The sequence below is a fragment of the Nanorana parkeri genome, unplaced genomic scaffold (genome assembly GCF_000935625.1).
Source record: "Nanorana parkeri isolate BGI_ZX_2015 unplaced genomic scaffold, ASM93562v1 scaffold92, whole genome shotgun sequence".
Taxonomy (NCBI): domain Eukaryota; kingdom Metazoa; phylum Chordata; class Amphibia; order Anura; family Dicroglossidae; genus Nanorana; species Nanorana parkeri.
In genome coordinates, this window is record NW_017306360.1 from 2,372,913 (window position 1) to 2,386,648 (window position 13,736).

At 45.1% G+C, this 13,736-nt stretch overlaps 1 protein-coding gene across 1 annotated transcript in view; it reads right to left on the minus strand.

Moving 5' to 3' along the window:
• Positions 1-737: 737 nt before the first annotated feature.
• The window catches only part of LOC108783870 (sterol 26-hydroxylase, mitochondrial-like), a 41,703-nt gene continuing 28,704 nt past the window's right edge, over positions 738-13,736 (minus strand). The window contains exons 5-9 of the mRNA XM_018552561.1: positions 6,764-6,927; positions 5,033-5,199; positions 3,728-3,809; positions 1,834-2,034; positions 738-914 (exon numbers count right to left, since the gene is read on the minus strand). Coding sequence (XP_018408063.1) covers positions 783-914; positions 1,834-2,034; positions 3,728-3,809; positions 5,033-5,199; positions 6,764-6,927 — 746 coding nt within the window. The 3' untranslated portion in view covers positions 738-782. The remainder of the gene's footprint in view (positions 915-1,833; positions 2,035-3,727; positions 3,810-5,032; positions 5,200-6,763; positions 6,928-13,736) is intronic.

A 13,736-nucleotide genomic window follows, 5' to 3' on the forward strand; every position in this document is an offset into this window, starting at 1 on the left:
ATAATCTATTTTATCCCCCTCACAGGTTCTATTTTGCACTTTTATGCAGGTTTTAAAAAAGTGCAAAATCCACTTTAACAATTAAAATCCAGGCATTTGTTAATAAAGTGGGAAAGCTCTGCCGGGTTTTTACCATTGTCTGTATCCTCAGTGGAGAGATTTGCACTCACTTCCTGTGTAGTCATCAGGACAGGAAGTGACAGGAACTCTCCAGTTAGGACACAAACAGAGAAATAGATACAACTCTAATGTTTTCCCACTTTAAACAAAAAGTATGAAAATAGTTTTGTCTGGAGATGGGCTTTAACATGCTACCTTTCTACAAAGTGTATCTTGTGCAAAGTAATTATGTGGAAAAATTGTTTAAAAGAGCTGCAAAATAGATTCATGTGGGGCACTTTAAATATTTCCTTATTCCACCTTATTTAACAAACAGCACAATAAACAATACAGAGTGCGGTAACTCATAGCAGCCAATCAGAATTCACATCAATTAAGTCAGTCCAGTGAAAGTTGAATGCAGATAATTTCTCTCTAATCTTACCAGTTCAGAGAGAAAAAATGGCTGCCTCAGCAGTGTATGAGCTACAGGTCTACTCTAAATGTAATTTAAAAACAATTCCGCCTGAAGTGTGTTGTCAGGTGGAGGTTCGCGGTGTACATTCTAGGATCCCGGCGCCTTCATTCATGTTCCTTCAGGTATGAGGCATGATGCCAGTCACTGTTCAATTTGCCGCCATCTTCCTGAAATGCAGATCATCCTTCTGTAATCTTACCGATGTTCAGAGTGACTTAGAGGAAGTTCTGTTCAGAAACTGGAGATTAATTGGGCGGCTCGGGCTCAGGACGGCCCTGAACATAGCAGAAACCTCTACACTCCCGGGGTCGGGTCTGATCTCATACTTCTTAATAATCTAGGAAACGAGGAAGAGGAAAAATGTATGTTACTGTTTTCTTTCAATAACTCAGCCTGAGCCAAAGGTAGCATTAGACATGTAGGCTGCAAAACAATTTCAGTTCGGTTCGGATATTTTGTTATTTCGGGATCCAGATCTGAAATCTAATTCAATTCGGGTTTCGGATTCGGACAAAATCCAAAGTTTCATTAGTTTTGGATGAGTTTACAAATATTCGTTGCGAATACCACAGAAAACCATCTACAGATATTAATACTAAAGCTGAATCTCCTAGACCCAAATGACCATTCGGGTCTGGGAGCTATGTACCCCCACAGATCATGCAGAGACTCCCTGAGGCCCTGCAGTCTGCCGGATCTCAGGGGGGCTGTGCAGGATCTGTGGTGGGCTTTGCAGGACCCGCCCCATCTCCTGTGTCTGCCCCCTGCTGCTCCGTCCCCGTCTCCTCCTGCTCTACCAAGAAGGGCATTCAGCTAGTGCGTCCGCCCCATCTCCTGTCTCCGCCCCCTGCCGCTCCATCCCGGTTCCCGTCTCCTCCTGCTCTACCACGAAGGGCATTCAGCCAGTGGCGTAACAACCGGGGGGGTCGGCGGCCGCCCCCCCCCGGTTGTTACGCCACTGCCTTGCATTGCTTCTGGATGACTCTGTTCCTTCCTCGAGCTCTCCCCTCCTGAAATACTCTACACTGCTAGAGGACTTTTCCTACCTATTTAAGTCTCCTCCCCTAAAATAATCTGAACTGCTGGTGGACTCTGTGCCTTCCAGCGATCTAACTTTCCTCTCCTGAAATACTCTGCATCACGGAAAGATGTAGGACTTCTCTTGTATTAAAGTTCTCTGTACTGCTGGAGTACTCTGCTCCTTCCTCTAACTCTCCTAAAATCATTGGAGACCACTCAGTAGAGAGAATTCTTACCCGTGATAAGGTGAGATACATTTCCAGTTCTGCGATCCTGCGGCCAACACAAGCTCGGACACCGTACCCAAATGGGATGGAGCTGAAGGGATTATTCTTCACCTTGTTATCTCGCAGCCAGCGCTGGGGGAGGAATTTGTTAGGCTCTGGAAAGTTTTCCTCATCGCGAGAGATCTGGTAGTGATTTAACACAAACAGCGTCTGCAATATAAAAAAGAAAAACCTCATCACCAACTTTGGGCAACTTACAGGTCTGCAAAATGTCTTCAGAACTTTGCTCTGCAGATTGCTCCACAATTGGGTGTGATCGCTCTATGGCCAACTAGGGGTAATAACAGAGAATGATGGGGCAAATATCTCAGCATGTGATTGGGCATGGAAGGGATGCTAAATTATAATTGTTACATGAAAAAGGTACCTGTTTAAATTGTTTCCTTAATTTATCATATTCAGCAGATGTTATTATTATTATTATTATTATACAGGATTTATATGACGCCAACAGTTTGCGCAGCGCTTTACAATATAAGGAAGACATTACAATCACAATACAATTCAAGACAAGATGATAAGGAGGGCCCTGCCCCTGAGGGCTTACGATCTAAGATGTTGAAAGTTTTAGAACAAATAATTTTTTATTTTTCAGTAAAGTTTGGTTTAACCCTCTTGTGTCAAACAATCATTAAAGCCTAGTGTTGGCTTGACAATAACTCTAATATGCTAACCTACAAACATTTTTGTATTTGCTACACCACTTTAATAAAAAAAAAACTTTTTTATATAGGCTTACAAACAGAAAAAAAATTAAACAAACTTGTTTTGCAATGGTTTTATTTTTATACTTTGTGTAACACTGTAAATATATCAGACATTTACAGGATTAAACAGATGCATACTGTCATCTTCAGGCTACAGTGGCTATTTTTTTGTTTTTAGCCTTCAATCTGTACGTGGTTGCTACGTCATAGTTGACATACTGATCACATATTCAAGAGCCACTCTGATTGGTTCCTGATCATTAGTGGGTATGTAGTCTGCCAGTGACTGGGTCTAACAAGTGGCAGTCATGCACACTGTTGCCTGTTGTTAAAAGGGGAAGTAGAATAAACTTCTTACAGTGCAGTCCTGTAAAATAATCAATCTGGCATGCAAGACAAAGTTCAAAGTTCTGATCTCAGGATGTGTGTAGTCATGTTAAATGTGCATCGTGAAAGAAGATGTGCACAGTAACTGGCATACTGTTCTTATTGGAGGGTCTGAGATTTCATTGAGACAAAGGCAGCCTTAAGGCTGTGACTGGGGATGCACCGATTCCGGTTTTTCGATATTGAGTAAGAATACCGATATTTTTTTCCCGGTACTCGCCGATGCCTGATTGCCTGGGAAGCCGGTGTTCTATCGAAAGAACACTGGCTTAATGTTCCATCGCGACACTGCGAGGCAGCCTGGCTTCCTGACCAATCAGGAAACCATGCGGCGGGTCATTACGTGCCGCCCTGCTTCGTGATTGGACAGGAAGCCAAGCTGCATAGCGACAAGTGAAGCTGGCTTTCTAGCCAAGCAAGAGGCCAGGAGGTGGGTCATGACCCGTCGCACAGCTTTTTGATTGGTCAGGAAGAGGGCTACATGGTCCCTCACGGCACTGCCGGTCAAAGGGAATCTCCATCTGACCGGAAGTTCTGGTATCAGGGTAAGTATCAGAGCATTTGGGAGAGTACGAGAACTCGCCCAAATACTCGGTATCATTCTCGATACCAGTATCGATATCGGTGCATCTCTGCTGTGACCTGTGGTGCTCTGGGAATCCTGTATTATGTATTTTTCCTTATGACAATCAGATTGTGTTGTGTGTTTGGTATCTATGGGCCGCCTCACTCATCCACAATCCACTTACATTTTTGGGAAACGAGTAACCTCCGAGGGTTATTTCCTTTTCAACATTCGTTCTCGAATTAGCAGGTAAGACTGGGTACAGCCTAAATAAAAGAAAAACAAGGTGAATTCAGTCAACATAATAGGCAACCGCTTAATTAAACTGGAACTCTAATCAACACTGTGTGTTATGGGTTCTGTTCACAACTAGAAGATTTTACACAGTTACATAGTATTTGAGGTTGAATAAAGACACTGATCCATCAAGTCCAACCTTTGATGGACCAACCTTGGACCAACCTTTGAACAAGACCTCTCACTTCCTGTCTTGTTGCTGGGGCAGGAATCGAGAGCAGATCTATTGAATGATGACAACGATATATACCGTATTTTTCGCTCCATAAGACACACTTTTTACCCCCAAAAGGAGGGGAAAGTGTGCCTGCGTCTTAGGGAGCGAATACCTATCGCCCGACGCCCAGGACATGCAGTTTCGGGCGCCGGGCGAGTAGTTTCTTTTAGTACATCCTGCCCTGCTCCTGACAAGCAGAGCTGAATGTACAGAGGGAGCCGCTGCTCGTTTAATACAAGGGATCTAATTAGATCCCTTGTATTAAATCAAGCGACGGCGGCGATCGTGACCGCAAACCCCCCCGCTCGCTGTGGTTATCGGGGTCCCCCGCTCCTCTGGGGGATCCCCCAAAGGAGCTCACCATAGAACCCCTTGAGCAGATGAAGAACGTCGTTCTTTGTCAACTCTGTGTGATTACTGAGACCGTGGTGCTGTAATCACAGCGCAGGCCTGTTGCATGGGCTATAACTTTGCTATATTATTTATAATGACTACAATTATGTTTCTACTACAAAGCAAGGTCAAATAATGTAAACATTAAATAAAAGAGGTTTTTTTTTTTTAAACACAACAATATATTAGTGGTAAAAAAAATAGAAAAAAAAGAAAAATCAGTAACACAATAGTCAAGGGGAAAAGGGGAATAAGAAATTATGTAGGGTGGATTAGGGTTTCCTATGTGCCCCATTCACACTGCTACAGGTTTAGTTGGACATCAGACTTAATCAAAGACTGGATTCTTCTATATGGTGAGGAGCCTGGTAGAGGGGACTTTTTCCTGCTGTACAGACAAAAAAAATGCAACAGAAAGACAGAGACTGCAAGGTGTGAGAAGATAGAAAACTGGGAGTGCCCACTGGTGGAAACCTCCAAGAGGTGTATGAAACCAGCGGGGTAGACTCTACCCATAAATTAAATGTTGGCTTTTTGGACTGATACTAGAATCAATGGGGAGTGGATATGAAAGAAAAGTACCGGAGTGCTTCCTTAATCACAGATTTCAGCAGTGGCATCTTGGCGATATCCTCGGCGGTGGGTATAGCGTCACCTGGGACAATGTCGTTCACCTCCTGATAAAGGGATTCTTGGGTCTCTGGGTCCCTGGCCAGGTGGTACAGTGCCCAGGAGAGGGTGTTGGATGTCTGAGGGCATAGAACATAAGGATGAATAGCACAGTAATTCATCTTTTCCCTCATTCCAGGATACTGGGTGTAAGTCTATCCTCTCCTTTCAGCTCTACATCCTATAACTGCTCAAATCTTGTTGCCTTCACCTCTGTGATATCTCTAAATGATGCCACTTCTTAACCAATCATTGCACCAAGCTACTAATTCACTGCCTTGTCATATTTCACTTTGACTATTGGATCTCTCTCCTTGCTGGCCTACCTCTACACAGACCATTCTCCCTTCAGTCTACTCCTCAACCTCACCAACTGCTCAGTGCCAGCCGCCTCTTTCTGCCAATCCCTCCACTGGCTTCTACTCGCCCAACAAATACAATTCAAAATACAACACTAAACACCATACAAAGCCATCCACAACTCTGCCCCGAGCTACGTCGCCAACCTCATTCCCAAATATCACCCAAAAACGCCCACTTCACCCCTCCCAGGACCACCTGCTCTCTCGCCCCCTCATGAACTCATCCCATGTTCGCTTCTAGGATTTCTCCAGAGTCACCAAGCTCTGAAACTCCCTACCCCAATCCAAAGTTTACTGACCAATTTGACATGTCAGGCGGTGATTGCACAACAGCTTACAAAGTCCTTGATCTGGTCTACCACATAACAGACTGAAAAGGTGACAAACACATTTCAGTACCGTGTTTCCCCGAAAGTAAGACACTGTCTTATATTTTTTTGGGGTTAAAAAAAAACACACTAGGTCTTATTTTCGGGGTAGGTCTTATATTTTAGCAATTCCCAAAAATAGTACTAGGTCTTATTATTAGGGTAGGTCTTATTTTCGGGGAAACAGGGTATGTACAGTAACAACATGCATTCAGAAACTGGCTTTCTGTGATACCGTGTTTCCCCGAAAGTAAGACCTACCCCGAAAGTAAGACCTATTTCGGTGGTAGGTCTTATTCCTGAAAATAGCGCTAGGTCTTACTTTCAGGGTAGCTACACATATAACTGATTTTTCCTCCGCCAACTTCGACACCGGGAACGGCAACAGCACGCCGCCTTTCGGGACCTCGTCCAGGTATTCCTCCCCCAGCCCGGTAAGACATCCCCCAAAAATAAGACCTAGTTTCTTTTTTCGTGCAAAAAAAATAAAATAAGACAGTGTCTTATTTTCGGGGAAACACGGTAGTTACAGAGTTTTTGAGGTTTTTGAGGTTGAATAGAGACACAGGTCCATCAAGTTCAGCCTATGTGAGTGAGTGTGTATGTATCAGTTGCTAAGAGTACCTGTACCCCCATATATTGTGCTCTCTGAGAAAAGTATCTAGACGGGTCTTGAATGATTTCATACTCTCAGCTTAAACCACTGTCTGTGGAAGGGAGTTCCACAATTTTACAGCTCTCACAGATATGGATTCCAGCTGCTGAGATAAAGGATAAACCACTTTGCAGATCAACAGGTTTGCCTGGAGACACAGGAACCATAAAGCACAACCCCCCGTGCAACGCTACCAAGTAGAAATGATTGGAATATTGTAGCAAATAGAAGAACTCTGCAGATTATACAATGTACTTACCGTGTCCACTCCGGCCAACAGCAGCTCTGCCACACTGCTGTTCACCTCCTTATCGGTCAGTGTTCCACTGGACAGCAGGTAGGTTAGGTACTCCCCCTGCACTTCCTCCCCACTGTCCAGTCGAGCTTGGATCTTCTCCATCTTCTTATCGATCATCTTGTTTCCTATGGATTTAATCACGAGACAACATTGCTGAGCCACAAAGGACCATCAGATTAAACATTGATCTCTGTCATAGTGTGCGATGTTCTGGATTCATCACATGTAAAAAAAAAACAACCCTGCTTAATATGATCAAAGGGGGGACAGAGAGAGAATGTGGACAATGAGAGAGGGAAGAAAGCATTGAGAGTATATTCCTTATGTTTTTTCATTTTTATTTTCACACTCAAACTCACCAAATTCAAAAATGTTGTCCCACTTCTCCAGGTACAATCTGTAATAGGGCAGCACATTTTTGGTCCAAGGTGGAAGAATGCTCACAACAATAGTGTATTTCATCATGGCTCCAATAGAGTCAATAAAGTTTTGTGACTCCGGGGGGACTTTTTTTTCCAGGCAACCAATACGGGTCTCAAATAAGATGTATGAAATTCCTGGAGGAGGAGAAGAGGAAGAAGACAGAGATATACAGATTAAATAAAGGACGAATAAGGATGCTCAGTGCAGACATTTTGAGGGCCGAGGTGGGGCGGAACTATAGGAGGTGTAAAGGGTAACAATGCCATAGGGCCCATGAGGTGATTCTCCCTGACTTCCTGTGTGGTCATCAGCGTGACACCATTAATACCTAAAGTCATCTCACCTTCAAATGCAAAGCGATATAACACATTGGCGATGTCGTTCACCATGACTCCAGAGGGCGTCTCCTTCCTCAAGACATCCAGTGAGCTCAGGAAGTCTGTCACCACCTCGTTGATGGCCCCGGTGTACAGGACGGACTCTGCGGGCTTCAGCATCCTCTTGTTGAGCACAGTCCGCAATGTGTGCCAGCGGTGACCCTCCCTGCGGAGATAGATACGGGTATTTTCCCAATGCATTAGTGCAAAAAATTATTCAACATTTCTATACCTCCCTGATTGTACCAACCCCTCCTTTATTTGTGTCTCACATGTCCCCCATCCCAAGCACTGCAGCTCAAAGTGGGAGGGTGTCAGCAGGAGACACAGTGCTTAAAATACAGAAAGGTGTGGCCACGTGCTGACTGACAAGCTACAGGCTTTTGAATCAGCAGTGATAATTCCCATAACCATGTCCCCCCAACATATTCTCATCCCACTGCGGTACAGCCTACATGAGGGTGACAACTCTTCATTGAAATCAGGAGCAGTATAGTGTTGTTGCCACCCCATCACAGGAAGCTGCATTAGGTGGACTTTACTTGCAGGATCAATAGGTATTTGTGAGCTTATGCAAGGGGACTAAGAGAAAACTTAGAGCTGATGTACCTATACAGTAATTAAGTGCTGCAGCACATATCTATTTTTATGAGATTCTATAGTTCTACTTTAAACAGAGCATTTTTGCTGGAGTTCTACTTGAAAATTAGAGCCTTAGTAGTGGCCACAGTAGGTGGAAGGTGGTGCCATGGTGTGTTTTCTTGGCACACATTGGCCTTGTTAATACCAATCGATCATTGCTAATTGCCACAGCTAATCTGAGTATTGTCTTTGACCATGTGCAGGGCCATGCCTTCCCATGAAGCCGATTGAGGTGGCTGACTCAAGTGGCACTCTGGGATGCGCTTGCGAGAGGCGGCACAGAGACCGGAGTGTCCATGTAGCTCAGAAACCACTGGCTCAGAGTTATTGAGCTCCCCGCCCAGGTGGCACACTGGTGCAGCACAGTGGTTTAGTGGTTAGCACTCCGGCTTTGAAGCACTGGGGCCCCCATTGAAAATCCTGTTTAGGACATTATCTGCCAGGAGTTTGCATGTTCTCCCTGTGCTTGCGTGGGTTTCCTCTGGGTACTCCGGTTTCCTCCCACACTCCACTAAAGACATTCTGGCTGTCTAAATTGGCCCTGTATGTATGCATCTGAGATAGGGACCTTAGATTGTAAGGTCCTCGAGGGCAGGGACTGATGTGAATGTGCATGTAAAGCACTGCATACATTTTAGCGCTATACAAATACCTGTAATAAATACATAATGTGAGGGGGAGGCTAGCAGCGTGGTTGTTAAGCCATTTCCCTGCCAGTGGAGCCCACAACAACAGCTTTGCAGGGGTGGCAAGCTGATGCTTTCATATTGCTACGCCTGCTCTACTGAACTATCAGGCCCAAACTATAGCCCTAGGTTTGGGCAGGACTCCGTGGTTCTAGGTCCAGTCCTTAGGAGGCCCACATCACACACACCTTAGGCTCATGAGACACGGAGGGCTCAGGTGGTGCAGCACTTGCACTAGAGGGACCTGCTTGGCCGAATGACCCGCCTTCAGTAGACCGTTCACGTTTAATAGGTATAGGCCGCACAATATTACCCAGGAATGAACAGACTCCATACTCTGCTCGAACTTAATTTCTCTTTACTCATGGAAGAATAATGCAAACAGTCCATAGTGTGTATAGTTCCATAGCAATGGTCAATCCACTTCAGAATTATGCCCAATGGAGGCAGTGCTCTCTCAACAGAGTTCCAGCTGCACTGGTTCAACCCACTAGGAGAAGGAAAAGCAGAATCCTTAGGGGAACATCGAAAATCCAGGAAAACTACATCTCCTCAGCTGTGACCCTGTCCCTCATGCAGCAACGAAACTAGTTATACCAATGACCATGTGTATCCCTTTATGGTGACAATGTAATATACTGTAGTGCTCCTAATAAAGTGCTTGGTGAATATACACTGAGTGGCCAGTTTATTATGACCACCTGACGTTTGTAGGCAAATTAGCTATAATTAGCTATAATTTTGCGCTGAAGTTGCTAGAGGGCCAGACCATTATAAATAGGGAAGCAGGTTGTTTACCACGACAGTAGAAGATACGGGGAAACAACGCGATTTAACATCCATTGAACGTGGGATGATTGTTGGCGCTCGGAGCCATGGAGCGAGTATCAGCAAAACTGCAGAATTCGTTAAATGTTCAAGAGCAGCTGTTGTTAAGGTGTTTAAAGACCGGGCTGTCAGCCGAAAATCTGGGTCTTAACGTGCAAATTGTGGCCGTCAGCGACTAGTCAATGTTAGGGCAGAACGGGGGAGGGGCAAGACTGGTACAAGACAACAGAAGGGCAACAGTGCCGTGTCAGTTTCCTCGCATCACCTTTCAACATCTCGTGGAGTCACGAGGCGGCCCAACGAAGTACTGATGGGGTGGTCATAATAATCTGGCCACTCAGTGTATGTTACTGTATATGTATATAATGCTGATGCACGGTCCTCCTCTTATGTTTAAAAACAGAAAACCCATTCAGAGACAAATGCTTCTGCGAAACCTCTTCTAGGAATAGCACTTTCCTGGCTGTTATGGCTCCAATAGTTTCTATGGCAATGACCTGGAACAATCATACAGATTAAAATGAATAATCAGAACTTCTGATGTGAAAATGTGTTCCATGTCAGTGTCTCAAAGTATTTGAAGCCACTGGATCAGCATGGCAGCCAAGCAGGCAGCTTTTCAGGGGCAGAGGTCGGCAGCCTTTTTTTAGTGGTGGATAATAGGGAGGGCTTAGAACGTCATTTGGTTTTCTACTCTTTCTGGGCTCTAAGAGACAGGTCTCCCGGCAGGTATTGTCCTGGTAACAACGGCTTCTACAAATCACCAACGGTAATACAGACAGAAAGGAAAAATGTTAAAGGGATGTAGGGGAGGGCTAAAACCCCTCTCAGAATCTTACTGCAGCCCATGTCCCTATTGCATACCTTCCCTCACTTCCTATCTAGGGAAAACATCACTAGATAAATGAGGGCTATTCTCTAACCCCAGCCCCAGATAGCAGTAAAAACCTGTCTTGCATTTCCCAACTCTATCCAAAACTAAAAAAAGTTTTGTACTGACGGTATATATATTTATTTTCCTACTATTTATAGAAAATCATAATTTTTCAACAGAGAGCGCGGTAGAAATTGTTACCTTTCAGGCTGCTTTTCTCTAATTGAAAATACCACGCAGAGCTGTAGGTAGCTTGAAGACATCAGGACTCATTCTGTCATGTGAGCTTCATTTATTGAGCTCTCTAAACAACATGCCATTTACAACAATGTAGTTATGATGAGACCCCTACAGATGACAGAAAGCCAGCATAGGCATTTAAAAATCAGTGTCTGTGAACGTACTCGGTTAGAGGGCCACAGGCCAGGTTCCTAAGGTGCCGGTAATCTTTCCAGAGGTGCTTGTCTAGCCTCATTGGGTATTTCCCCTCCTGTCTCAGCAACGTCTCCAGGAGATCCGCATCTGATATGCAGACTGCACTATACATTCCAAGAGAGGATTTCCATATAGGCCCATATTTCTTCTTGAATTTGTCCTGCAAGACAGGATTTAAAGAGGGACATAGTTGTTAAAAAAATAAAATGAAGTGTGCAACAAATGTTTGCAGGCTTCATTCATGCAGGAGCTCCAAAACACAAAGGAGAACTTCACTCTGACTCAGGTCCGTAGGGGTGCGGGTGATCGTATTCATACGCCGCCGGAATGAATCCTGTATGCGTCCCGACCAGAAAACCCGCACCCCTACGGACCTGCAAATGAGGTGAGCGTAGGGGGGCGTACGGCTGAGTAGCCCCATAGAGAAGGACTGGGGCTGCGTTCTAATCACACGCACCTGTCCCTCCCGGCAGCTACTTGGTACGGCGCCACACGCAGCACGGAGCTGTACGTGCAGGCCGATTCGTGTGTGAATGGGACCTAAGCTGGTGATCATTTTAATATGTAATTGTTGATGTAAAATGTTTGTTATGTAATCTTAAAATAAAACTACTATTAAAGTTAAAAAAAAAAAAGCTGGAGATCAGACATGTATCACAGTTTTGCAGGCATGGTGTTGGTGCTGGCTACAGCAATCTGCAGAGAACGAGCTTGCAGCAGACGTCGTTATTGGGTACACCCGATCTTGAGGCTCAGGGACTCCAAGGGTCAGTTTTGGAGTTTATACGAGGATTTGCGAGCTCACTTTTTTTTTTGCATAGCTGCAGTGCGGCGCATTTTTGGTGCGTTTTCATTGCGTTTTTGACACGTTCGCGTGTTTCCGGACCGGACAAAATGTGACATGCAGTATTTTTTCTGCCGTGACTTGAACGGACTGCGCACATGAGAACTGTAGCCCATAAAACACATAGGGATACATTGTGATGCATTTTTAGTGCAGGAGCGAACGGATCTGGTCAGGACAGAATCCGGACGTCGCGTGAACAAGCCCTAAAGCATAACCCCAAGCAGATAGCTAGGAATAGAGGTATGTGATCTGTTTGTCTGCCAGAGATTTGCCAATCTGCTCAGCCTGTCTAGTGTTTTATCTGGTGAACTGCATAGCCAGCAGGATGAAAGCTCTATTGTGACTTTGCAATGCCTTGTGTGTCAATGAACTATGAAAAATCAACAAAAACTGCAACATGGAGCAACTACTTGCGGTTAGGAACAAATGAGTGCCCCTGGATGCAGACAGTTTGCATTCAGAGCTGCTCATCTGTCCCTAACAGCAGGTAATTGCTCCATGTGCATACAGCCGTGAACAGCTGCCTAGCCTGTCATTATACTGTACAGGCTGAGCGGCCGCAGCTCATCGCAAACACCTGCAGCAGAAATATGCCGGGAGGTGCACAGCCCTCTGCAGACATATGAACGGAGTCTAAAGGTGCCCATACACCTTGCGATTATCGTACGATAATCGCGGAAAATCCTGCGTTCGTACAATATTCGGCAGGTGTATGGAATGCGTGCAACCGTTTCTACTGTTCGGTCGCACGTCTTTTGTCTTATGAGCATGCTTGAAAACCAGCCGAAAATCGTACGATTTTTGGCTGGTTTGTGGCGTATATGGGCCGGTGGCGTATAAATGCCGCATGGGCCGGTGTGCGCAAGCGCAAGTACGATCTGCCTGTCCAAGACGGGCAGATCGTACATTTTTTTAATTACATTGCAACCATCGCAAGACAAACGCCTTGTGATGGTTGTAAGGTGTATGGCCAGCTTTAATGAAGTCTTGCCGGCTTATCTCCTTCACAGAAAGAAGTGTGCTGCACCCTTGTGATCTTTGATCTCTTCCATGTTGCTCAGGAAGTTATCCACCTCTCAGACACAGAAACACACGAGGGATCCCGCACATCCCAATGGCAGCTGAGAACCCCCATGCGTCGCTGCACCAAATATATGTATATGGATTCATATGTAATGGATTCTTCCCTTGCAAATAATATCTCCAGCTTTAGTTATTAAAGTCCACCTCCACATTTTCAGTTAAAGCAAAACTTCTGCTAAAATGAAAAAAGAAATAAAATAGATAATTAAAATTAAGGTAAAAAAGTAGCTTTTGCTGCAAAACTCAATTTACCTTCAGTCCAAAGCTATGCCTTCTTTTCCCCACTTCTGAGCCCACCCTCTCATGGACCCACCCCCAGCCTGTGACTGGACAGTGTAGGAGAAGGAGCAAACTGATGAGATCATGTCTCTGTCATTCTGCTGTCTCCTTCTGTCAGCATGTTCTTTGGCAGCACGGGAACTGATTGGCTCATTGTGCTGTCCCTCTTTCTCCCAGTCTGAGCTTTTCTGTGCAGAGACTGCAAGAGACTGATCCCAAGTGAATAGATGTGTTAAAGGAGAACTATGTTAAGTCTTTTCCCCATAGTTCTCCTTAGGGTAATGGGAGGACACAAACTAGCATCCTCCCGTCACCCTAGGCTCAGTATACAGCGAGCTGCTGATCGCGATATAATGAGACGCCGCAGCTGAAGCGGATCCCGACAATTGTGCCGGGATCTGCCCAGCTGCATGACTGACAGCTTGCTCTGCCTATCTAGAGGCAGAGCCAGCTGTACCCG